The sequence below is a fragment of the Aspergillus nomiae genome (genome assembly GCF_001204775.2).
Source record: "Aspergillus nomiae NRRL 13137 chromosome Unknown contig00415, whole genome shotgun sequence".
In the NCBI taxonomy this organism is placed as follows: domain Eukaryota; kingdom Fungi; phylum Ascomycota; class Eurotiomycetes; order Eurotiales; family Aspergillaceae; genus Aspergillus; species Aspergillus nomiae.
In genome coordinates this window covers 1-23,574 of record NW_015378470.1, presented here as the reverse complement: position 1 = coordinate 23,574, position 23,574 = coordinate 1, and the positions used below count along the sequence as shown (strand labels likewise).

Sequence of the window (23,574 nt, the reverse complement as noted above, 5' to 3'; positions counted from 1 at the left end):
CACCCGGCATCCCTTTGACCTCTTCCGCTTATCAATTGGCCACAAACACAGTATCCACTACTTTTGAATCTAGCCCGCTTATTTATACTCGGCATCGATTCACTTGGCGCGAATGTATTCATCTAGATGTGTATACAGCATAAGTAGTTTGACTTTATGTATTGGAAGCCAGTAAATTTATCTGCCGCTTTCTCTAAGTTTTGCCAAAGCTGTCATTATACCATCACTCATTCTTTCCTCCTGAGTAGCTTCGTCCGGATGGGCACGTTCAGGGAGGTCTCCCTGAGATGCCACATACGCGCCTTCTGCTTCTGCTTCTGCTGCTAAGAATTCTTCTTCATCCTCATGATGTGCATCCATTGAAATTGACACCCTGCTGTTTCGACTCGTCGACTCGTCATTGTTTTGACTATCTAAGTTTGCAGGCGCCACTAGTTTTCTCGATGCTTCCACCCTGAAATCTTCTCTCACCGCATTACACCATTGTCGAACTTTCTTCTCACCCCAGCCGGGTACAGCGCTGATCTGTTCTGGCTGCGCGTTGATAGCATTTTGCAGACTTCCAAATGTGGAGATGAGACTTGCCGCGTCGGACTTGTTAATGCTTCTGGGAGTCGTAACAAACTCAACAAGTGACTCCTTATACGACTGTGCTTGCTGGGTGCGGATTGCAGTTGGCTGGGAGTTTTCGGAGGACTTGAATAATTCTAGGTAGTGCGCAGCTTCAGGAGCGGACCAACAAAGGGTCAGGGTGAGGTTGTTGATGATTGAGGTCTTGGATAATTCCTTCAAACTATCTTCATGGTTTGGGATGTCTACCATAATCAAGAGAATACGAAGCAGATACTTCCCTGCGAGGAGTCGGATGCGAGAATAGATGTATTCAGGATGTAAGCGGTGATATTTCAACGACAGAAAGAGAGCACAGGTAGTGGCCCCAACCACGTAGTCAGCGGGGATATCGGCATATTCCCAGGGCAGGAGCTTGATATGATTCAGTATTGGGTTGCCCTTTTGTCTCGTCGACACAAGGATAGCTGAAGGGGTGCTTCTGCTTGCAAGGACCTGCGGCTTTGGCTGCTGGACTTTGGACGGCACAGGTACTGTGGGTATTTGTCTAGATGCAGCGACCTCGGACCTGGGGGTAGCACTGCCCTCTACATTTGAAGGAGAGTCAACCCCGGTACTTTCGCTGTACCCATTGGTCATGATGTCTGGACGGTGATCAAGGCGGAACTTCAAAAGCGGCACTACTAGCATATCTCCAGGGCTCAGTTGACCCAATCACTATCTAATCGCGAGCCGAGCTCTCTTCACCGCCTAGACCCACTTTTATCTTCAAAAACATCGCCGGGAATTTTTCTGCCGCTGATTTTGATGCAAAGCAAAAAAGAAAAAGAGAAGAGCAATTCAGATTGCAGTAATGGCTGGAAGGGACGAGACTAGCCATAAAACCCTCCCGGAAGGCAGAGGGAACTCAGAGGAGGTGGAAGCTGCCATGGACACCGCGAAAAATGACACAGTCAAGGAAGAATCGGCCTCCAACAAGCTAGAAGAACTTTGTTCGTTCGATCTCTGCCCGCCTCTGCGACGACCGAGAAGTTAGCGGAACATTTTTCGCAGTCCTACGTTATCAAACACGCTTTGGTCGTCAATGATTCGGAGACAAAGAAGTCCAAGGGATATGGTTTCGTGACTTTTGCTGATGTTGACGACGCGAAAGCCGCTCTGGAAGAATTTAATGGATCCGTTTTCGATGAGAAAAAGATTAAAGTCGACTACGCCCAGCCCCGTCACCGTACAATCGATGAGAATGCCGGGAAGAGTGTACCGTCATCCGCTGCGCTTGAGGCTAAAAAACAGAGAGAGCAAGAGAGGGCTACCACTCAGCCGCCCAAACTGATTGTTCGCAACCTGCCTTGGAGCATCAAGGAACCGGATGACCTTGCGGTCCACTTCAGAAGTTACGGAAAAATTAAACATGTTAATCTCCCAAAGAAGGGAAACAAACTTGCGGGATTCGGCTTTGTGGTTCTGAGAGGAAAGAAGAACGCCGAGAAGGCACTGGAAGCTGTCAATGGAAAGGAGGTAGATGGGAGAACTTTGGCTGTTGATTGGGCCGTGGACAAGGCTGTCTGGGAGAATACACAACAAGATAGCCAAGAAAAGGGTAATGCAGAGGAAGAAGAGTCAAGCGACGCTGAGATGGCAGACGACGCCGAGGCCGAATCTAATGTTGAGGATGATGAAGACCTCCCCGATGACGAAGATATGGATGACATCGATCAGAGTGACGAAGATGAAGACGAGGAGGAAGAGGAGGAAGAGGAAGAGGAAGAGAAAGAGGATGAAAGAACCGCCGCCACCGTCTTTATTCGGAATCTACCATTTACCTGTACAGATGAGACGCTCTACGAACATTTTACTCAGTTCGGACCCTTGCGTTATGCACGCATCGTTGTCGACCCAGAAACTGAACGCCCTCGCGGTACAGGCTTTGTTTGCTTCTGGAAGGCTGAGGATGCAGCGGCGTGTGTGCGCGATGCTCCAAAACAACAAGATACTATTGCCCCAGAGAAGGAAAAAGCCAAAAAGGGTTCCATTGCAATCAAACATTCCGTCCTTCAGAATGAGAATGCCGATCCAACTGGGCGTTATACCTTAGATGGCCGAGTACTGCAAGTTTCCCGTGCTGTGAGTAAATCGCGAGCTACGCAACTCGCAGAGGAAGGTGTTTCACGGCGCCTTGTTCGTGATACTGACAAGCGTCGTCTGTATCTTCTGTCTGAAGGAACTATCCCTTCGGACTCCCCTCTGTACAAGAAGCTCTCACCGTCTGAGATTAAGATGAGGGAGGACAGCTTCAAACAGCGACAAAATTTTATCAAGAAGAACCCAACGCTCCACCTTAGTTTGACACGACTGTCCGTTCGAAACGTCCCCCGCCATGTTACATCGAAGGATCTAAAGCAACTCGCTCGACAAGCCGTTGTTGGTTTCGCCCAGGATGTCTCTGCTGGCTTGCGCCAGCCCCTGTCCAAGGATGAGCTACAGCGTGCTTCGGAAGAGATGAAGGAAGCTGAGCAGCTCAGAAAAAAGAAAGGCCTTGGGGTTGTGAGACAGGCTAAGATCGTTTTCGAAGGACGAGATGGAAGTAAGGTCGAGGAGAAGAACAGTGGCGCCGGAAGAAGCGAGGTTATGGTTTTGTCGAGTATTTTACCCACCGACATGCGTTGATGGCACTCAGGTGGCTTAACTGCCACGCTGTCGAAGCCCCCGCAACCGGCTCTGAAGATGCTAAGGACAAGAAAAAACGACTCATTGTCGAGTTTGCTCTTGAAAACGCGAATGTTGTCAAACGCCGTCAAGAGCAACAAGAAAGGATGCGCAATTCCAAGAAAGGAAGTCAGAAAAACGGGGACTCTTCTAAGATTGGCGACTCCCAGAATCAAACACCACCGAAGGGCAATAAACGAAAGCGCTCCGAGAGCAATAGTGATCAAGGGCAGGATGGAGCAGATGCGGAAGAACAGAACAAGATTGCCAAACGCAATCGTATCATCGCAAAGAAAAGAATGCAACGGAGGACTCGCAAGGGAAAGGCGTAGTTGGGGGCTCAAAAGTTATATGTGATTGATTTTGTTCACAGCATTTGATTTATAATTACTCGTGTTTCCAGTTTTAGACATGGTTTACCTTGAAAGAAGCGGAAAGCATCTGTGATGCTCCATCAACATCTGAAATGAAAATAGCTCAAATCCCATGGGTATAGTACCTATGTCAAGGTGTAATGATAACTGATTCCGCACTGCCCGCTTGCGACTTCCTCGCTTGCCTTTGACATCAGTAGTTTGTAGCGTCTTTCACCTTTCCAACAATATTATATCTCTTGCTGAAGAACGTGAACCATTCATCTAAAACCGTCTTTTCCTTATCTTCGAGATCGTACCAATCAGGTCTACAGTCCTCTGGCTTCAGAGAGGAACAGGCCAGAGCTCGAGAAGGATCTTTTCCGGCAAAGACTGCAACAGCTTGTCAGAGTATTTCCTGACTGCTGGAGGACGGAGATGACCTACCGCGATATGAACCTTCCGGGCCATAAGCTGAGTTTTTGGATACATCGAAAACGATACCCTTGATGGCTACCCAAGTCGGACGATTGGGATCCGTACCTAGCGGTGTGATTGCTCTCGGTCAGCTTATTAACCCAGCGAGAGTGTAGATAGAATTTTGAGGTACTCGGCATCGTTTGGAGTGAATACGTACCGTCGCACTTTGATAATTCCTCCACAGTAATCGGATCATCCTTGGGGGGATCGAGCTGAACAGGAACCTTGGGGGTGAAACGTTCAGACATATTGGCACGATTTGATTTGAAGACAAATTCCTATCTTTCAATCAAAGTTGCAAAGGGATTAGAAGCCGTTAATATGTTTTTCGGTGTCGCGAAGTCAATAGTGTTCGGGCCGGCACAACGCGGGGCTGTCAGGCGGGGGGAAATTTCATTAAATGCAAAAACACCGACACAACCGTGGGTCTGACCGTTTTTGACGTGATTTAATTTGGATTATGTTCATGATAGTTCGTAATCCTTCTTGCCAAATTGCGACCAATGCTATTGGCTGACAAGATGGGTTTTATACATACTGCTATCCATCAGGTTCAAAATAGAGTTCGGCAATAGATTGGTTACTTCATTGATATGCATGTTCAATGCTTTTTTTTTAAATAAAAAAAAGGAAATGTCACTGGAAATGTCGCGTGGTCAGGCAAACTGACGTCAACCGCCACTCCCCAAAGCGTATAAAGTGAAGAACCATATCCAAGCGGAGAAAATGCTGACTCTGAGCTAACTCCTCTGATCATGTCCCTGATCTAAAAATCTTTCAACAGCATACATCTTCAGCTATCATCTACTCAACACCGCTCTACAGGGGATATTGAGAATGTCTTCTAAGCTGCAAGAGCCCCAAGGGAGCCCGCACACTCTAAGCTCGGTCCCGGAAAGCCAAAATCCCTCGGAGAACATCAGGGGATCCCGTGGAGCGAGCACTACCGAGCTTGATATGTCGCATTATCTTTATTTTGAAGATAACGATTGCTTCTTCCCGCCAACCGAGTTGGGTCAGAAACCGCCGAGGCAGGGCGAAAGACGAGCACCAAGGCAATCGCTAATGGATGCGGAACAACCGCGAGCCCCAGAGGAATAAGGGCCAAAACAGGTGTTATTTCAAGGTTTGAGGCTTGAAATATCTTGCTAAAAAAAGTAATAGCTAATACGCTGACCATAGCCTGCCGAAGAATCATTTATACTACTCTGGAGTCAACCCAAGAACATTCAAATACTTAGCCGGTAACTATTATTGTTAAAAGCCAATTCGTACTCCGTACTACATACAGTATTACCGGTAGTGCATGGGATTTGATTGTCCAAAACCTCTTTAGATTAATACATGGACCCTGGTAGTCGTCCATGACTATGAACAGCTTTTTTTCCCTTCATTCTTTTCTTGGTAAGGCAACCCAGCCTCAATCTCGATAGAAAACAATATACCCTGTACTTTATACGATATCTACTACAATACACCTACCATGTCAACTGTAGGTAAAGAAAGAGTACGTTAACTACGTAGCATGTGAATCTATGATTAAGACGATACCGGAAGAATCTATAATCCGGAGTGAATGCAAGCCAAGTGGAGCCTCGGTTCTCAGGTTACTGCGTGTTAGATCGCAGACTATTCAATTCTTTGATCTATCGGACATCCTTCCAAAGCCATGATGAAGGTTCTTCTCTGGGCTACTTGTGTGAGTGAGACTAGCTACAATCCCCCCACCAAATCAACGTACGGTGTACTCTGTCGGTTGACTGACAAGCCGTAAGTGACACGCTGAGATGTACCCCTCCAACAATGTGCCCCACGCGGGTTGCATTAGATTCCAACATACCCAAATGCGGTTCAAGTTAGCCCGTCACGGTGGGACATAATTTCCACTTCGGTATACTCCGATATGATTCTTGGACGCTTGACTGTCTCTCTGCCTCCATGGGACGCTGGGAAAGGATTCCCTGTATGGATTCCTTGTAATCGGTGTTACTCGAAATCATGGTCAGGATTGTAGTGGTCAGCCGCAAGGGCTGGTGGTTCAGCCACTTAGATCAGAACGAACGTTGTGCGCTTGCTCCCTAGAAACCCCATTAACCTCGGATGTCCGCTCTTGTGGGGAACCTCCCCCATAGGTGAGCTTCTACCACAATTTCGCTGAACGGTGATTTGCTCATAAGTTCCTTTCATAGTCACTACGATTGTAAACTACTGCATGTCCGGATCTTATTGGTTTTTTGGCCCTTATTTTATTTTTTCCTTTCTCGTTCCCACATAGTCGGGCATGATACCACGGTGATACTACTATGGTCATTTGCCCGGCTCAGCTAGTTTGCAAAATTTCTCTCTCACACCTCCTTTATCCGCAGATTATTCTGCGTCTCCCTCTTTGTCCTTAATTCCTCCCTACATACAACTGATCCCTCTTGAACGCCGCAACTAACATAAACATTGTCAACCCCAAAGGCCAGTAGTAATTGGCTATGGTCAACTCCAATTCAGACCCTGAGCGTGCCCAGGGGCCTGTTACAACTTCCCTCTACCATGGAGGACCTTCCACTATGTCGGTGGACAAGCTGACGAGACGGATGGGCACTTCAATGGATATTCCTGAAAAGAACCCCGCGATGAGCCACAGTGACGAGTCACTCGATGCTGGATCCAACATACTTGCCAAAGACGGCACACACCGATTTCTCAAATCACGGCATATCCAGTTGATTGGTATCGGAGGCACCATTGGTACAGCGCTTTACGTCCAGATTGGCCAAAGTCTGCTCAACGGTGGTCCCGCCAGTTTATTTCTGGCATTCACAATATGGTCAGTTCTCATAACCCTGTTGATGTACTCTTTTACCTGTCGCCATGGCTTGCATTTGATTGGGGTTACTGTGTCTCAAAGAACCTTCAATATTGGTGAGTCTATACGGGCCGCGAAGAAACGAATATTACTTCTTGTTTGATATTCCAGTTTGCAAAGGGGAAAAAAAGAAAAAAGATTTGCGGCGCCAATGAATATAAAGCAAAAGCATAAAACACCACTCCACAGATCCTCAATCCACCATGACATGCGCCTTGGTTTTTGAAGAGACAAACAGAGCCCAGACCCCACATTCTTTCCCACCCAAGTCCCATTTGCTACTTCTATATCTGGGGCCGTGGAGTCTTATACATCTCTTTTCTTAGGTGCTCCGTCATTTTAGCTATAACTGTTTGTACGAACTCCCACCCCTCAAAGCTCCGAATTCCTTGCCTTTCTTCGATATTGCCGCCAGCAGCATTTCCCTCCCAGTGCAGTCCCCTCGGTGGATGGCAATAGGTTTCCATAAGCGCCAAATTTCTCCCGTCTGTCCATGTTCATAGAATCTACCAGCTTTCACGGTCCATTTTCCCATTGCGGCCATGCTGGTCTACCCTAATGCGATCTCCCTTCCATGCCCTCCGTTATGTAGCATTTACTGAACAACAGGAACTCCTAGGTCTGGCTGAGATGGTCGTATACCTTCCCGTCTCCTCTCCTTTCATCCATTTTGCTGGCCGCTATGTCGACGAAGCCTTTGGGGTAGCAGCCGGCTGGAATTTCTTCGTCTTCGAAGCTGTGCAGGTGCCATTCGAGATCACTGCATGTAGTATGATCATCCACTACTGGAGTGATGTGGTCCCAACAGTTGCAATCATAGTCATTGTGCTTGTGCTCTATGCGTGCGTTATTCCTCGTGCGATTATGGGCAGCCCCGTGGAGCTTCGATTCTAACTCATGAGACTAGATTCCTGAATGTCTTCGCCGTAAATTACTACGGTGAAGCTGAGTTCTGGCTTTCTCTGGGAAAAGTCTTACTCAGTATAGGTCTGATCATTTTCACATTTATTGCGATGTTGGGTGGCAATCCCCAAAGGGACCGATTTGGGTTTCGCTATTGGCAAGAGCCTGGTTCCTTTGCAGAGTATTACAAAACAGGAGACCTTGGGCGATGGTTAGGATTTCTCGCTTGCTTGATCAAGGCGAGTTTCACCATTGCGGGTCCCGACTATGTGTCAATGGCCGCTGGAGAAACGGAGAATCCACGAAAGGTCCTGCCGAAAGCATACAATGGAGTCTTCTATCGACTCACATCATTCTTCGTTCTAGGAGCACTCTGCGTGGGTATTTTGGTCCCTTATAATGACCCGACCATGGCCAATGCATTCGAAAAGGACCTACCGGGCGCGGCTGCATCACCATATGTCATTGCGATGGACAGACTGGGTATTCCGGTTCTCCCACATATTGTCAATGCCATGGTCCTTGGAGCTGCCTTCAGTGCAGGAAACAGCTATGTCTATTGCGCCAGCAGATGCCTGTATGGACTTGCGCTGGACAACAAAGCGCCGAGAATTTTCAGGAAATGCACGAAGAATGGAGTTCCCATCTACTGTGTGGGACTTGTCCTGCTGATTGCGCTGCTTGCCTTCCTGCAAGTCTCCAACAGCGCATCAGTCGTGCTTAATTGGTTTATCAACCTGGTAGGTCACCCCATAAGCCATCTCCAAGCCAGCGGCTAAATCGTGCGCCAGGTTACTGCATCGCAATTGATTAATTTCTCGGTCGTTACCTTCTCCTATACTCGCTTCAGAAAGGCGCTTATCGCGCAAAACATTCCCCGCAGTTCTCTCCCGTATCAGAGTCTGGGTCAGCCTTACATTGCCTATATAGCCATGGTCTGTACGATAGTCATGGCGTTTGTAGGGGGGTACGAAGTCTTTCTACCTGGAAAATGGGATATTCCCACTTTTTTCTTCTCATACACAATGATTGGAGTATTCCCAATAATTTTCTTTGGGTGGAAGTTTTGGCATAAATCCCATATTCGAAAGCCTGAAGAAATTGATCTGAAGACCGGACTCGATGAAATTGACGAGTATGAAAGAAACCATGTGTCGTTGCCTTCGAGGTATGTGCTATCTATTCTTTCTCAAGTATTTCCCACCCCACTGTTATTCTTTGCATGGCTAAACATCCTCATAGCAATATATTCTCGAGGTTTGCCGATTGGATTTTCGGCTAAGGCTGTGTACATGCACTTCTGTTGTTGGGTGGCCTGTTGTCCAGGAACTTCAGCTGTACGGCGTTATGAATTGAATGGTGTAACATCGATATATCTGAGCAGCTCTCGTCGTAGAGTTCATTAACCTGTAACTGTATGTGAAGCCTAAAATGGGCTGGATTATTATACATAACCAATCAATCTATGAAAGAGAAAAATGTCTCCCTGGTACCCAAAGCATAAGTCCGTAACTCCTACACTGTAGAAACTCGCGACCTTTCCACCGTTTCCTGCGCCTATTTGCCCTCTTCCTGCGCTCCCTGAGCAGCCCTCAGTGCCTCCATCCGTTGTTTGTTTCTCTTCCCCAGCACCCGCAACGTATTCTTCTTCTCAATCTCCGCCATCTGCGCCCAGTTCGAGATCCGTGATAACGTCCCATCCTGGTTGACCACCAACGGACCCAAGTGATCCAATTTCACCGTCGACCCATCGCCGCTGAGATCCAGCTGCTGTGTCTGGTCGGCGCTGCTGGAGTCGGGAAGGGCGAGGTACTGCTCTGGTTTCTTTTCGGTGGCGGAGTCAGTAGCGGCATTGTCGGATTGTTGTTGTTGGATCTGGTCGGTGGACGATGACATTGTGGAGTAGGATTTTTCTTGATAGAGATTGGAGGGACACTGGGGGTAGGCAATCGGTGTACGGGTTAGTCTTTGGGAGAGGATTGTCGGAGGTGTGATTGTGGTTGAAGCGCGCGTTGGGATTGTCAGGAATGGGTTTAAGATGAGATGTAGAAGTGTTGTGCGCGTTAAAATGGATTTGTGCATGTCTTCTATCTGGGCCGGGTTTTCTATTGCTGGAGGTGGGTTTGGTGGATAAATAGATTGGGTGCTGGTGGTGGATTTGGTGGTGCGGGAGTTCGGTGGGACGGACGGAGGATTCTAGAACGATCATTCGAACTTGCCTGTTGGTGTTTTGGGATATACTTCAATTTGTAAATTTTCTACCTTTTTATATGTGTAGGAATCCTCTAGTTGGTAAAATTGATTGTACTATATAGAAACTAGTTACTCTGGATTTACCTAAACCACCAATTGACCTGTGATGCGTCAGAGGACGTACATACATATAAAGAAGGGAACTTACCGAAGCAGTGACACCATGTCCTACCCCCTTAATGCTATGCCACCATCCTTTCGGAATGAACATCCCATCACCAGCCTCCAGCTGCGCTTCGTACCCAACATACTTGCGTGCCGAACTGGCCGTGTTCAAACCATCGTCCCAAACCTCTTTTTCTAGCAATGTCCTCTCTCGTCCCTGCATCATTTCTGACCCTCGAAACACAGCAGCTTCGCGATTCCCGCTCCTCCCTAATTGCCTTCTTACTGACGCGAACAGCGCCTGTCCATCATCGGGAGCAATTAACCGCACAATTTTTCGTCCAGCGAGTTGAACGAATAAATTCGGGTTGGGGTCACGATGAAGGGGGGTGTATGTAGGGGGATAGCCGATCCACACATTGGTGTCGTACACATCGCCGTTGCCCGCCTGGGACACAAGTTCAGGGGTTGCAAAGTCGTTACGAAGCGTCTGTGGCAAATCGGATAGCTGGCATTGTGCTAGATACAGTCGAACTGACTGCGATTGTTCCTCCGCCGTGCGCATCCATTCCAGAAAAAGACTGAGAGGTGCATGGAATTGTCTAAAACTGACACCATCCTTGTCCGGTTCTGTCGACGGCTGTGTAAGTTCTAGTGGAACAATAGCGTCTGCGCCATGCTGCTCAAGGTGTGTGGTATTCAATCGGGATACATTGGGCTCGGATGGAGAAGACTGGAACCAGCGTCCAAAGGCAGGTAGATCGCGAAAATGGCGGCGCGGGAGGATAACAGGAAGCTCGGCGATGAAGTGCTCCTTGCGGAAGTTTTCTATGCTCGCATCGTCGAGGATTTTCAAAGGATGATACCCGCAAGAAGTTGCGACGGAGGGAGAGTTTTGGGTGCTGAACTGAGCATGTGGCCTGTTTGGATGATTGAATCGCGTAACGGCGGGTGAAAGGCGGTACCAAGCTCCTGGGTTACCGTTGAAAAGCCATCGCTGGACCTTCATTCAGAAGATGAGCGTTGTTTATAAGTTTAGCCCTGGTGAAATGTTTCAAGATCTCTGTTCCCGAAGATCTCTAGCTAAACTCGGGTGACAGCCGATCGGGGAATTTTCTCTTCCGGATTCCGAAGTTGAGTACATATGGCGTACATTCAAGACAAGAAATGGCTAATTGGTTTGCTACAAAATATTCGGAGCCCACCAAAGAAGAAGGGATTTAAATGCGGATTCATTCAAAGTACGCCCTGAATCTGTGAAGCACAGGACAAACCAATGGTTATTGACCGAAACTTACTATGTAGAAGCTTTCCCAGTACTAGTCCTGACAGCTCATAATGATTCAGTGGCGGGGACTCATTTTACCATAGAGGAAATATTGGCCACTAATCAGGCAAGCAATGACTACCAAGTTCGAGGACTTCGGCTAGTAGCATTTATAGCATCCACTATTTAATAACTATGACCATTGATTCTCGCAACTTACCAGTGAAGCTCACGGGAATGGTCAGAGACCCGCCAATCCTTGCCTATTCAGGGCTGGTCTGGTCTGGGGAACGGAAACCCCGCGCACCCAATTGAATGAATGTCGAAAGGAATCTCTCCGCACCGGTTACTGCCATCGCTCATTCCCCTACCGGTTCATCGCACCTGAAAAGAGCGTCAAGATGGCTTCAGAGACCACTCCGGTGGATACAACGACGGCGCACCTGGCATCAGGCGATCAGAATACCCCCGTGGAGGGTGATAGTGCGAAGCGGAAAGCGGAACAGACCAACGGAACTCAGACGCGCACGAAGCGGAATCGTTATATATCTATCGCCTGGTATGATCCCGGACATGGATCGTCCAATTTTAACCCCTCCCTCTGCAAAACATGCCATATCTGTTTGTCTCGTGATATCCTGCGACAGTGGAGCTGACTGGTCTTGGTACTGTACTTCCAGCAATGAATGCAAGCGTCGCAAGATTAAGTGTAACGGTCAGGTACCGTGTCAACGCTGTGGACACCTCAATCTCGAATGTGAGTAGACGGAAAAACACCCGCACCTCCTTCATCCCAAGGGGCAGCGGTACGCGCGCATGTGTCATGCGGTTAATCAAGTCTTGATAGGTCGATATGCCCCTAATTGCTGCAACAATAACTTTAAGGATTCGGAGTATGTTGACCGAAATACCCTCGATTCTGCGCTTACCCCTGCTAATCTATATCCACTGTGACTAGTGAGTTCCGCTCGATGAAAGATCAGATTACGACTCTGCAAGACCAGGTCAATAGCCTTTTCAGTAGTCTAAATGAGCTGCGTTCGCAGGGATCTTCCATCGATTCGCCGAACTTTGATAATTTCTCCCGAGATGGTTCGCAACCTGTGTTTACTTCTATGCATGCTGGGCTGGCCAAACCACGCCTAAGGCATCCCCGATTCCACGGCCCCACGAGCTCGACATTCAATTTCAATGTCGCAAAATCGAGCCTTCAAAACATGGGCATCGCTCCGACAGAAGAAGTGATAACCGACGATCTAACTACGGCCCATGCGACACCTGCTGGCTCACCTCCCCAGGTTGCACCATTCGCGCCTCCTATCCATCCGACTAAAGATCCCATATGGGCCATTAAACGTGAGGATGCTATACGATTATGTCAAATCTACGAAGAAGAGATTGGGATCATGTATCCACTCTTCGAAATTGAGAAGGTGACACAGCAAATCAACCTACTCTACACCTTTATGGAGGCTGCAACACGCACGGGATTTGCCCAGCGAGCGCTGCCCGGCTCAGATGGTCTCCAAGACGACAACACGAACCTTATAAAGATGATCCTTGCTACAACGCTGGTCGTCGAGGGAGGTGGCCAGAGCGAGCTTGGTCAACGTCTTTACCTGAGTGTGAAACCGGTTATTGAGTCCAAGATTTGGGAGCCATTAGACATCAGAACCGTCCAGCTTTTCGGCATCGTGGTATGTTATCCTGGTTCATCGCGCAGACTTCTGGTATTTAACATCTCATGATTAGGCGACCTACCATTTCCACACGGACGATGATGCTATGGCCTACCGTCTCATCGGGTTGGCTGCTCGCATGTGTCTTGAACTAGGCTTGCATCGACGAGATGCGTTAGCGAAGTCATTTCCTAACGAAGATCAATGGCCAGAGATTATCAAGATCTTCTGGGCAACCTATAGCTTGGATAGGCGCTGGAGCCTTGGAACTGGACTACCGTTTGTTATTCAAGATGAAGATATTGATCCGAACTTACCAGAGCCGGTAGGATATGCTTACAACCACCCCGTCAAAGTAACCTGTTTCTAATAGATATTATAGGATGCATCGCTGCCGTACCTAAGGTGTATGATTTCCTATAACCGCATTAGCTCAAAAATTTGGTACGCTGGGCTTGGCTCAGACGGAACAATGGACATACGTCGAGATGAAATCGGCTATTTGGACTATCAAATTCTCCAGTGGTACAAGCACATTCCTGATGCTTTGAAGTTCTATCCGGTACAGTCACCAAAGCATGGAGAGTCTGTGAACCGGGGTCTTCGACGACTGCGAGTGCTGTTATATTTGCGCATGAACCAGCTTCGCATTCTTATCTACCGACCGGTCCTTCACTCAGCAGCTAGCATATCCGAAGATAAGGGTCATGCCCAGACTGTGGTGGATGTTGCTAAGGATACGGTTCGAGTGCTTACACGGCTGAACCAAACTTCTGACATTTACCGCACTCAGCAAATTACATTCAACTATTTCCTTGTTGCCGCTCTGGCTGTCCTTTTCCTCGCCGTTTGCCATGCTCCGACGGAGTTCAACCGGCAAGTCCGAGACGAGTTCTACATGGCTCTCGACCTAGTCAACGGCTTTAGCACGAAATCTTACGTATCGAAACGGTTATGGAAGGCCATCAAAGGCCTTCGAAGGATTGGTGAAAGGCTGGGCGTACTCGTGCGCCCCTTTGGATCAGATTCCAATGACCCTCATTCTACGGCGGCCGTCGCCATGGCGGGTTTGGCTGGCCATCCAATTGAAGATCTGTCGGTGTATGGGCCTATGAATGGGGTGAATGAACTCGGAAGCAGCCCATTAAATGGGCTTCAGATGAGCCATGAGCTGACAACCCTGTTCGAGGCTGTTGGAGGATTTGGCAACTTCATTGCATCTAGCACAGCGCAGGACGGGATGAGCGGGTTTGTAGGTCCCGATGGAGAAATTCCAAACACGGGGGAAGGCCTTTCAGGAATTCTGGGAGATGATGGTGAACTATCACGAGCCATTAGGGACTTATTTTGAGGGATACGCTTGTATGTATATTGACGCGGTGTGTATATAGTGAGACTTTTCTTTTACACGACGTCCCTCTCGGTGATTCTTTATGGACAAGCCTGACTACAGGGGAAACCACCTTGATACAATATCGATAGAAGTAAGCATAGTATATTTGCTGAGTGCTGGGACAGGGGGTAGTACTTGGTGGTCATGGACGGTCGAGACCCAGCCCTCACCACTGCACGTGACCCCGCATGGCTGCCAGCCGGAGCTGGAGAGTTAAACCTAAGTCCTCTTGCCAACCACCCATCCTCTTGAACCCCAATCAAAGCAGAAGCCATGCCCAACTGACGACCTACGGTTTGTGAGACCACACCTTCGACGTTGAGGGATCTCTCCACTTTCATCTAGTCCGCGACGGCTACGGCAACTGGGACCGCTGCCACACATCTTTTTCCACCGCCCCACGAAACCTAATTTCGGAGAACCCCTCGACTGCGGCGATCAATCACTGCACAATCAAGAAAGGGAAGGAGAGACAGGGAATCTCGGAGTCATTGCTCACTGTGCCCACCAAGGATAGCTAATTGCCAAGATCCGAATTTTATCTCCAATTTCCATGATCTTCTGAAGTCGACTCCTTAGTGGGGGGGATTTATCGCTATCACGTCAACGCCGCATCGCACAATAACTTTCGTTTCGCACATTGTTATGACCTTTGGGCCTGTCAGACAACCTCGTTCGCTTGTTCTTGGCCTCTAAGGTTGCTCCAGTCTTGCCTTCATTGAACGAAACTCCTAATCTCCTGGATCGGGGGATTCCTGAGCGAAAGCGACTTGGGCCGGGACGCAGTGTCAGCTGGTGCAAGTTGCTAGAGGCCTATCTCTTTACGAGATCACCCCAGAACGGTTTTTACCGGTAGCTCGGCAACGTGTCGAGAGAGACAGGTTCGGCGTTGGCCGACGGCCTAGACAGGCTGGATCTGAGTCAACTGTCTGAATCAACGCCCTCGTCATCTGCGTCCGATTCGTTCGATATGTCGTCATCGGAAGGTGCCCCGGAGTCGTGGATCTCCTCCTTTTGCTCCCTAATGGGCCATGAGTTCTTTGCCGAGGTGTCGGAGGATTTCATCGAAGATGACTTCAATTTGACGGGACTGCAGTCACAGGTGCCCATGTACAAGGAGGCGTTGGAGATGATCCTGGATGTAGAACCAGAGGAGGATGAGGATGAAGAGGAGGAGGAGGAAGAAGAGGAAGACGAGGATGAAATATTAGGTGATGAGAAGCCCCCTGGGTACCGGCGAGCGGGTGACCGAAGGCATACGCGAGTGGCTAGTGATTTGAGTGTAATAGAGAGCTCTGCTGAGCTGCTCTACGGTCTAATTCATCAGAGATATATTACTTCTCGGCCGGGCATACAGCAGATGCTGGAGAAGTACGAGATGCAGCATTTTGGCGTCTGCCCCCGCGTCTACTGCAATGGATGCAAGGTCCTGCCGGTTGGTCGGTCTGATACTCCAGGTCAAGAGACGGTGAAGCTCTTTTGTCCGAGCTGCCAGGATCTGTATACACCCCCAAACAGTCGATTCCACTCTGTTGACGGTGCCTTCTTTGGAACTACTTTTGGATGCTTGTTTTTCATGACATTCCCGGATTTGGACATTGGTCCTCGGCTCGACAGCTCTCTTGTATCGCCGGCACGGTCATCCTCAGTAAACAACCAGGTCTCGCCCGATGTTCCCCCAGCTCATCAACCGGTGGAGATTAACGGAGTGCGGACGGCCAATTTCTGCCCCGGACTTGGACCGGGCAAGATCTACGAATCACGGATTTATGGATTCCGAGTTTCGGAGCGGTCTCGGACTGGACCACGTATGAAATGGCTGCGGATGAAGCCCACGGATGTTGAGGAACTCAATGAGATGGCTCGGTATGAGGCAGCTCGTAGGGAAGCCGACAACGACGGCGATACAGAAATGGGCGCCGCTCCTGCAGGAGGAGCGGAGAACCCAGCGATAGCAAAGAGGAAAAAGGCACCCATGCGGAGACGGCGGTACAACCCTGACCAAATGAGCATTAACGGCGCCGAGGCGGGATAAACGGACAGAATAGCTATTATCATTAAAACTTTTTTGGGCGATGGGAAAGAAATATTTAGAAGGAAATAGTGTGGAAGTGATGGAAGCGCGCATGTTGATTTTTGTGATTCTTTTTCTTTCTTATGTGTGTCTTCTTCTCGCCTATCATCCCATAACTCCCCCGTTCCCTTCCTTCATCAACTATTCATGTATGTCTTGTCTATGTTCACTGAATTATGTCTCATCTCTTTGACTGCATGAAGGCGTCTTCGGGTCGACTTTTCCGTCTTCCTGGCGTACAGATTCACGTTCGAGTACAGTACACAGAGCAATCATGGAATTAAAACTTCGAATGTTGATGACTGAACTGGTTGTAGTTGGTTATTATCTCGGTAGATTCAAGCATGCAAGCACAGTTCCCGTCGCAGACTCTCGGGGACAGGGCTCTGCTCGGTATAATAGTGCACCTAGCATTCATTGCTCGTCACTTTCATCTCCCGTATGCAGACCTGGATAGTCTATACCAGAGAATCAGTCGAACAACAATATAAAGAGAGAATTGAAGGAAAGATACATCCAGCCCGCTGCCAACTTTTTGGTCTACGGCAGAGATCAGCAGTGATAGTGCTATGGAAAGGAACTATCCAGGAAAAAGATGTAATGGCCAGGCCCGTACGGCTTACCTACATTTCTATCTATCTTGCTTGCACAGGGGCAAAACGAGGCTTCTACCATACATATAACAGATTGCTAGTTGGCTGTTCTTTCTTCCAGCATATTTCATGTCCTGGATGTATGAATCGTCTAAGACTATGTTTGTTTATGTGTCTGTGCCGTGTTCTATCTAGAGAATGGAGTTCAATATTAGTCTCTTCACAAGGATGGTTCTTCACAGGGTGAGAAAGGTAGAGTCGGAGGGCATTCGCTTTGAGTGCTTTTCTATCCTATATACTGTATGCTGGTGACGTCAACAACATACGCAGTTAATATAATCCGGTCATAACGGCACGGTTTCAGGTTCTCAATCTTCACTTGCTTCTTAGGCCGGGGGCATTTGTAGGGTTGGAAGGTGCCTGTCTGGGCGATTGAGAAAGCAGAAATGACATCTCGGACCTGCGCACCCATTCCTAGGCGAGACTTGCATGCATAAACAGCAAAAAGTCACTTTGAAGGTGTGTTAGTTTCGAGCCGAATGGGGAAAAAATCAATATTAACTGTCAAGTCCGACGCATCGCATACTTGCTGTTCTCCGGCATGCAATGCAATGGCGAGACATGCGCGAATAAAGCCTTGCGTATTCTCGTGAAAGAGCGCTACGGATATTTGACGGCTGGTTGACAACTCTGCATCCACTTGCGCTTATCTTCGTATCAACATTATAGGTATGTTTATTCCATCAATTCTGGTCTGTTTTGAACGCGAACGAGGCCAGGTAGCTAGATCGCGTAGCACTGTGGTTTAGTCCGGGATGTCAGGCAGGATTGGATAGCCGGTGGAGACGCTCAGCGATGGTATGTGATATTCGGTTCCGTGAAAAATGCCATATGAGAAGTCAATATTTGCTCGTCCCTGCAAGGTGTGGAGTGAGTGTACGGGTGCTGCTTTGGGCAGGCATACGTAGATTTAGCGAGGCACAGCTTAAGCCGAGAACGATATAGTTTCTCAAATCTCAACTGCAGCGCTTGGGTTTGCTTGAAACAGTACCATTTCGCTGTATGGAACGGTCCGCTCGGTATTTCGGTACTCCATAGACATTAGGCATACGTTTAGAGATTGCTATCAGTCTCAGGAGTAGGACCCACGTTAAGACTTAGCGTAGAATTGTCGATGTGATAGTTCATCAAACTCTAAGAGGTACTTCGCCTGAGTCAAGGGGCATTCGGTTAGTCCGTAAACAGAAAGTCAGTATGATTCAAGCGCGAGACTATTTGGAGCTAGAGGAACGGTGAATAACGCTTGATCTTTTCTGAACCACGGCCTGGCCAAGCTTCGATTTGATAAAGTGGATTGGAATCAAGTGAGCAGCATCGGTTGCTGTAAGTTGTAGTCTCATTCCCCACCAATCCGAATTCGGTGTCTCGCATGCACTGGAGCTGTAGGCAATGCAGGAGTATTGCTAGCCGCTATTTCACTTTGGGCAATGCAAACGAGTCCTTGGAAATTTTGGATCGTTCATTTGCGTGTATGTTGTTGGTGATACTCCCCGAGAGTAAGCTGAAGAGCTCGGGGTTTGTCCGAATCGAGAGTCGATCATAAAAGGCTTGGCTCGAGGGATTGCTCAAAAAGAGGGGTGGGAATTGGTGATAGATTACAGATTGATACAAGTTTATTTATGGCGTTCGGTCCATGGGGGGATTGTGCATTAGAAAGGTGTAATTTGAGATTTCTTTGATACAGTTAATTATTATTCTTATTATTTAAATGATTGATAGAAAGCGTTGTAGGTCCATACTCCGTATGAACTTTTAACGGATAAGCAACAATAGAGATAAGGTCTAGAAGACATCCCGTAATCTTCATCAATAGCCACGCGCATGCTAATGATGCACGCTAAGGCATGCACTGTCATCGTCCCTCATCACTCCGTCGTCCATTTCTCTCTCGTTGAATCTTTCCCAAAATTGTGAAGACCCCAATTTGGTCCCTCAACAACAGGGATTCTTCGTATTCATGGTCGGACAATCTTCTTCAAAAATCTCTCACCAAATAATCCATGCATTTGGAATATTCGATCCATTCCCGAAAAATATGTTACTCGGGTTTCGCCGGTAACATGGGCCTCAAAAGACGAATTAATTGGCCTCCTTTGAGCCGCCTTGCGTCACCTTCCTTGACGAATCCAAGGTCGAAGGTCGAGAGTTTTCGATTCCACACTAACGCAAGGACAAGGCGACGGCTCAGCCGGATACGAGTTGACTATCGAGTCAAGTATCACCACCACTTCATGGATATGGCACAAGCGTTCCAGATTAATAATGGCTCCCATGCTTTCCGATTGCCGATTACAATCCATGTAACGTCGTCGACAGCGCTGGATGCCCCCCTTTTTGAGTTAGTCGATACTAAGTACTAGGGACCACTTGGACGAGGTAGTACTTGTACTCGGAGTATGGTCGGGTATCTGTCAGGGTGGGGGAGTTCACCAATCAACTGTCAACCCACTGGTCCCCAAAACCCGTGCGGGCTGTCAGCATTCAGTTTGCTCCCTCAACCCCCTGATTGGCTCGCTCGTGTGTTTTGAATTGGACCTTCAGACCAAGAGGCTGATCATCCAATGCTCTGTGCCATGGTTTTCAAAATGGCATAAGGCTGACCATCAGATCAAGTTCCGTGGCGGTTCAGGCGAATGGCCTGTACCACAACAGACCCGACATGAAGTTAATACGTTGGAATTGACGCCATACCTTACAGACAAAATAGACAGACTGAACGAGAAAAGGGGAGGGGTAGAACCAAAAAAAAGAAAAAGAAAAAAGAAAAAAGAAAAACAAAAATCTTTTTCCCCTTCCGACTGACAATTAAAGTACGAGCTTGGTACATCGTAAATATGCCATGTATTTTCAGGCCACCAATGATGTTCCAAGATAACCAGAATAGGGAATTGGTAGCGGTTGCTCATCCATCCCCATCATGTGGCTGCGTGCTATTGTTGACTTTCCAGCACATCTGCAACCATGAGGTCTCTCAAGGATCAGGCTGCCTTGCTGGTACCAGGGTGTGCAGAGCCCGAACTATTCCCCGAGATTTGACTAGGAGTAGGACGGGACCAAGTCCCGTGGGACGTTGTTAGGCAGTGTGGAATGGTGGTTGTACGCACTTAAGAGGCTCAAAATGATGATGGATCCTATACTATCTTTCTTATCATACTGGGTGGAACATTCGCCTTATGCATACACGCCATGAGATTCACTACCCACTAATGGCTCGGGCCATACAATTGGATAAGGGCCCCAAAACGAGTTCCTCCTTCAAACGCATCCAAGGTGACGAGCGAGAACATTAAATTGTCCACTCATTGTTCGTTTTCAGATGTAGCAGTAGAACGAGGTCAGAGATCCAACGTCCAGGGTAAAGCTTGCAAGGCTGAAGCTAGTTTCTCGACAATTTCCCCCGGGTAATTGAATTAATTTAATTCAACTCGTGAAATTGGCCCCCATGGATGTGTACATACATACATACATACATACATACATACATACACCGTACCACGTCATGATGGAGTGGTGGAGGCGCAGCATGTTCGTTTCTTGCGCAGAGCCCCACTGAAAGCGCCTATTTCAGATTCCAAAGACCAAATCCTCGCACTCAATCTATTTCACGGGCCAAAGCCGACAGGGCAAATCAAATCCAATCAATAAAAAGGGACAATAAAGGGTACCCGCAAATTGAGTGCAGGGGGGTTCTGTTCTGCCCGGGCGTGAAAGGAGCCTTTGCTTTTACCGCGTGCCAGACGGATGGCGCCGGAATGGGGCCTGTCAAGGGTTATGCCTTGAAGGGTAAATAGTGGTTGCTAATACCAAGATACCAATATTTGTCCGGAGCGACCTGCGTAAGTTTACCCATCCATATCCGCTTTCCAGTGAGTCCTCGCGGCAAATCACTTAGTTGAGCAGATTAACTTCTTGCATATCGCCCAGGTATGATTCCTTTTGGAACAACCCTTAGGCAACCATACCCGAAACTGGAATATTTTGCGACCACTAGGTATCATTGCTAGTTTAAAAGTTACCCAAGGTTGAAGGGAGAGGATTCCAATAAAATAAAATATAAAATAAAATAAAAAAGAAAGAAAAGAAAGAAAGAGAGCAAAAAGAATCAAAGGATATGGAACGCGTCAGGCTCCCGCTAGAAAATATTCCTGGGGAAAAGGTGGATTTGAACATAAGAAATGAAATACATCATTACGAAATCGATACTCATCGTACGAGGAACAGTCAAGAGTCAAGAATATTACCCTGATTGACTTGAAATTCAACAAGAACTCTCTCCAGTCTAGCCCCCAAATCTAGCGAGCAGTCCGAAGAGGCCCGCAAATTGTTTGGGGGCCAGGCTGGACATGCACATAGTACATAGCTTAAGGCCAACCAACACCCAAAGAGCCACCGATTGGTCGAGACCCCATTGTCAATGGTTTCACCTCCAAAGAAAAAAACAAAACAAAACAAAATAAAACCAAAAAGAAGCACACACACACATACACACACAACCAAGTTCAAGCTGTATTCCATGACAATGCTGAGAAGACATGAATTGTAGGAGAATATAAATCACAATAATAATAATAATAATAATAACAGTAATGATGAAAGACTGCAAGAAGTAGCTTGTAGCATGGCCACTAGTGTTACGCCCCAAGATCAAGCTCCCATAATAGCCGGAACGCCAACCGCAATGTATCGATCAAGCTGTCACATCACCCAAACCCAAGGCCCTGTAAAGCTGCGCCCTGCCATGTCTTGTGATGTCTGAAAACAGATGGCATCCCATGCCCACCCAAAATAGTCGAACGAATGAAATAAAACTCCACCGTACACATAACCCAATTTATCGTACCAGTCGTTACAACAAGCCATCGCCAAAAGCAAACCAAATAACGTCATTAAAATAGAGGGTACGAGTGGGGAGAGCATGTGTCCGACTCGGGGGTAAGAGGGCATGCCAGATTGGGCGGCTCCGCTGGTGTCGATGGGGAAGAATGATCATCGCTGCAAACGTGCGACAGCGGCGGCATCTGAAGGAAGGGAATTAGTCTTGCTGAATATGGGATGTTTTGCAGATCGGCTCAATGAACGGGGAGGGGTATGTACAGGGATATTGGACTCCGAAAGATGTTGAGAACTCGGACACAAATCGATGCCAGCCATGGATGCGTAGCTCATGCTAAACGGGCTCACAATATCTTCGTCCGCGTAGATATGCGGCCTCTTGATTGGGCCTGTCGTAGTCATTGTAACGGGGAGAATAGATGGTACGGAGGTTCCATACTCTCCATGATACATATCACTGTAGGTACTCGGGATTGAATGGTAGGGATGTGGCTGTCCATATGGGGACTGCCCGTAGGGTTCCAAGTGGGAATATGAAGGATAAGAGTACACAGGCGGGGGTGATGCGGAGAGCTGGCGCGTACATTGATGGGAGAACATCGCCCCCCGGTCATCCTGTGCTGCATAACCATCATAAGCTGGGATCCTCTCCACTGTAGTCCGTCTCGTGGCATCCGCGTTCGACTTAGAAGTGCGAGAGTTTCTAGCACGAGGCTTGGGCGGATGCGAACTCTTTGGCACTTCAGTCCTCTCGTTGGACCGTTCTGGGGATTCTGAAGCTGAGGCAGCCCTCTTCTCAAGGTCCTCTAGGCGGCGCTTGAGCTTTTTACCTAATACAATGCCCGAGTCAGAATGGACGCCCATATCGTTTTCTTGATAACGGCACACTAACGATAATTGCGCTGTGCAATTCGGTTCTGAATACGCCGCCGCTCGGCAAGATCTGATATCTTGGTCCAGTCTTCGTTGGGATTGGCATTTGGACTGAATGCACTGCTGCTGGCGTGACTCGACGAGCTTCTTGAGCTGGTTGTTTGGTAGGTATGACTGCTTGACCGGTGCATCTTGAGCAGATAAAGGATGCGGGGAAGAATAGCAGGAGACGCTGCCAACTTTATATATGTAGAACAGAGTTTAGTCCGTCTACGATTGGTAGACTTAATGAGATCCAAGTAAAATCGAGGAAGAGCGGTACAGGAACAAAGAAGGGAAGAAAGATTGGCTATATAGATTCAGATTCAAGTGGTCAAGGCCGTCAGTGATGATTTACCATCGGAACCTAAAACAGAGAAAGGAATCACGTCGTATTTAAAGAAACGTTGGAGCCATGGTCAATCCACTAGAGAAACAGCCTACATGTAGCTCATTGCTTGCTAAGCCCCGGTCTCCGAGTCCAAAACAACCCATGACAGCGATTGAGCCGTTGCGATAACAGTGATAATCCCGTG

General features: G+C 48.0%; 8 protein-coding genes across 8 annotated transcripts; 4 read left to right on the top strand and 4 right to left on the bottom strand.

Moving 5' to 3' along the window:
• Window positions 1-177: 177 nt before the first annotated feature.
• Window positions 178-1,209, bottom strand: ANOM_009933 (DNA repair protein RAD10; the record flags this gene model as incomplete). Its single annotated transcript, XM_015555189.1, has 1 exon — window positions 178-1,209. The coding sequence occupies one exon, from the start codon at window positions 1,207-1,209 to the stop codon at window positions 178-180; it is 1,032 nt and encodes a 343-aa protein (XP_015402658.1).
• Window positions 1,210-1,423: 214 nt separating this feature from the next.
• Window positions 1,424-3,608, top strand: ANOM_009932 (mRNA-binding ribosome biosynthesis protein NOP4; the record flags this gene model as incomplete). Its single annotated transcript, XM_015555188.1, has 3 exons — window positions 1,424-1,562; window positions 1,607-3,211; window positions 3,274-3,608. 3 exons carry the CDS (start codon window positions 1,424-1,426, stop codon window positions 3,606-3,608), a joined length of 2,079 nt encoding a protein of 692 aa, XP_015402654.1.
• A 180-nt stretch (window positions 3,609-3,788) lies between these two features.
• On the bottom strand, window positions 3,789-4,551 carry ANOM_009931 (putative progesterone binding protein). The gene is made up of 3 exons (XM_015555187.1): window positions 4,267-4,551; window positions 4,077-4,172; window positions 3,789-4,022 (listed from the first exon to the last, which is right to left on the bottom strand). Exons 1-3 carry the CDS (start codon window positions 4,355-4,357, stop codon window positions 3,844-3,846), a joined length of 366 nt encoding a protein of 121 aa, XP_015402653.1. The 5' UTR covers window positions 4,358-4,551; the 3' UTR covers window positions 3,789-3,843.
• Window positions 4,552-6,576: 2,025 nt separating this feature from the next.
• ANOM_009930 (putative general amino acid permease (Agp2)) lies at window positions 6,577-9,151 on the top strand (the record flags this gene model as incomplete). The annotated part of the gene is made up of 6 exons (XM_015555186.1): window positions 6,577-6,927; window positions 7,009-7,022; window positions 7,586-7,808; window positions 7,874-8,609; window positions 8,661-9,037; window positions 9,112-9,151. Coding segments are annotated over 4 exons (1,374 nt in total), but the record flags the coding sequence as incomplete, so codon positions are not given.
• Window positions 9,152-9,426: 275 nt separating this feature from the next.
• On the bottom strand, window positions 9,427-11,236 carry ANOM_009929 (uncharacterized protein; the record flags this gene model as incomplete). Its single annotated transcript, XM_015555185.1, has 2 exons — window positions 9,427-10,065; window positions 10,271-11,236. The coding sequence occupies 2 exons, from the start codon at window positions 11,234-11,236 to the stop codon at window positions 9,427-9,429; spliced, it is 1,605 nt and encodes a 534-aa protein (XP_015402655.1).
• A 659-nt stretch (window positions 11,237-11,895) lies between these two features.
• ANOM_009928 (transcription factor domain-containing protein) lies at window positions 11,896-14,524 on the top strand (the record flags this gene model as incomplete). Its single annotated transcript, XM_015555184.1, has 6 exons — window positions 11,896-12,053; window positions 12,175-12,251; window positions 12,342-12,387; window positions 12,453-13,191; window positions 13,247-13,498; window positions 13,556-14,524. 6 exons carry the CDS (start codon window positions 11,896-11,898, stop codon window positions 14,522-14,524), a joined length of 2,241 nt encoding a protein of 746 aa, XP_015402656.1.
• A 1,012-nt stretch (window positions 14,525-15,536) lies between these two features.
• ANOM_009927 (casein kinase II subunit beta) lies at window positions 15,537-16,601 on the top strand (the record flags this gene model as incomplete). Its single annotated transcript, XM_015555183.1, has 1 exon — window positions 15,537-16,601. One exon carries the CDS (start codon window positions 15,537-15,539, stop codon window positions 16,599-16,601), a length of 1,065 nt encoding a protein of 354 aa, XP_015402649.1.
• A 5,678-nt stretch (window positions 16,602-22,279) lies between these two features.
• Window positions 22,280-23,225, bottom strand: ANOM_009926 (bZIP transcription factor; the record flags this gene model as incomplete). Its single annotated transcript, XM_015555182.1, has 2 exons — window positions 22,280-22,956; window positions 23,019-23,225. Coding segments are annotated over 2 exons (858 nt in total), but the record flags the coding sequence as incomplete, so codon positions are not given.
• Between the last annotated feature and the right edge of the window lie 349 nt (window positions 23,226-23,574).

Bases quoted from the DNA above. Each gene is read 5' to 3' on its own strand.
- ANOM_009931 (XM_015555187.1), bottom strand. From the start codon at position 4,357: ATGTCTGAACGTTTCACCCCCAAGGTTCCTGTTCAGCTCGATCCCCCC. The intron at 4,173-4,266 runs GTACGTATTCAC...TCACACCGCTAG, and splicing joins GGAATTATCAAAGTGCGACG to GTACGGATCCCAATCGTCCG. The intron at 4,023-4,076 runs GTAGGTCATCTC...AAGCTGTTGCAG, and splicing joins CCCGGAAGGTTCATATCGCG to TCTTTGCCGGAAAAGATCCT.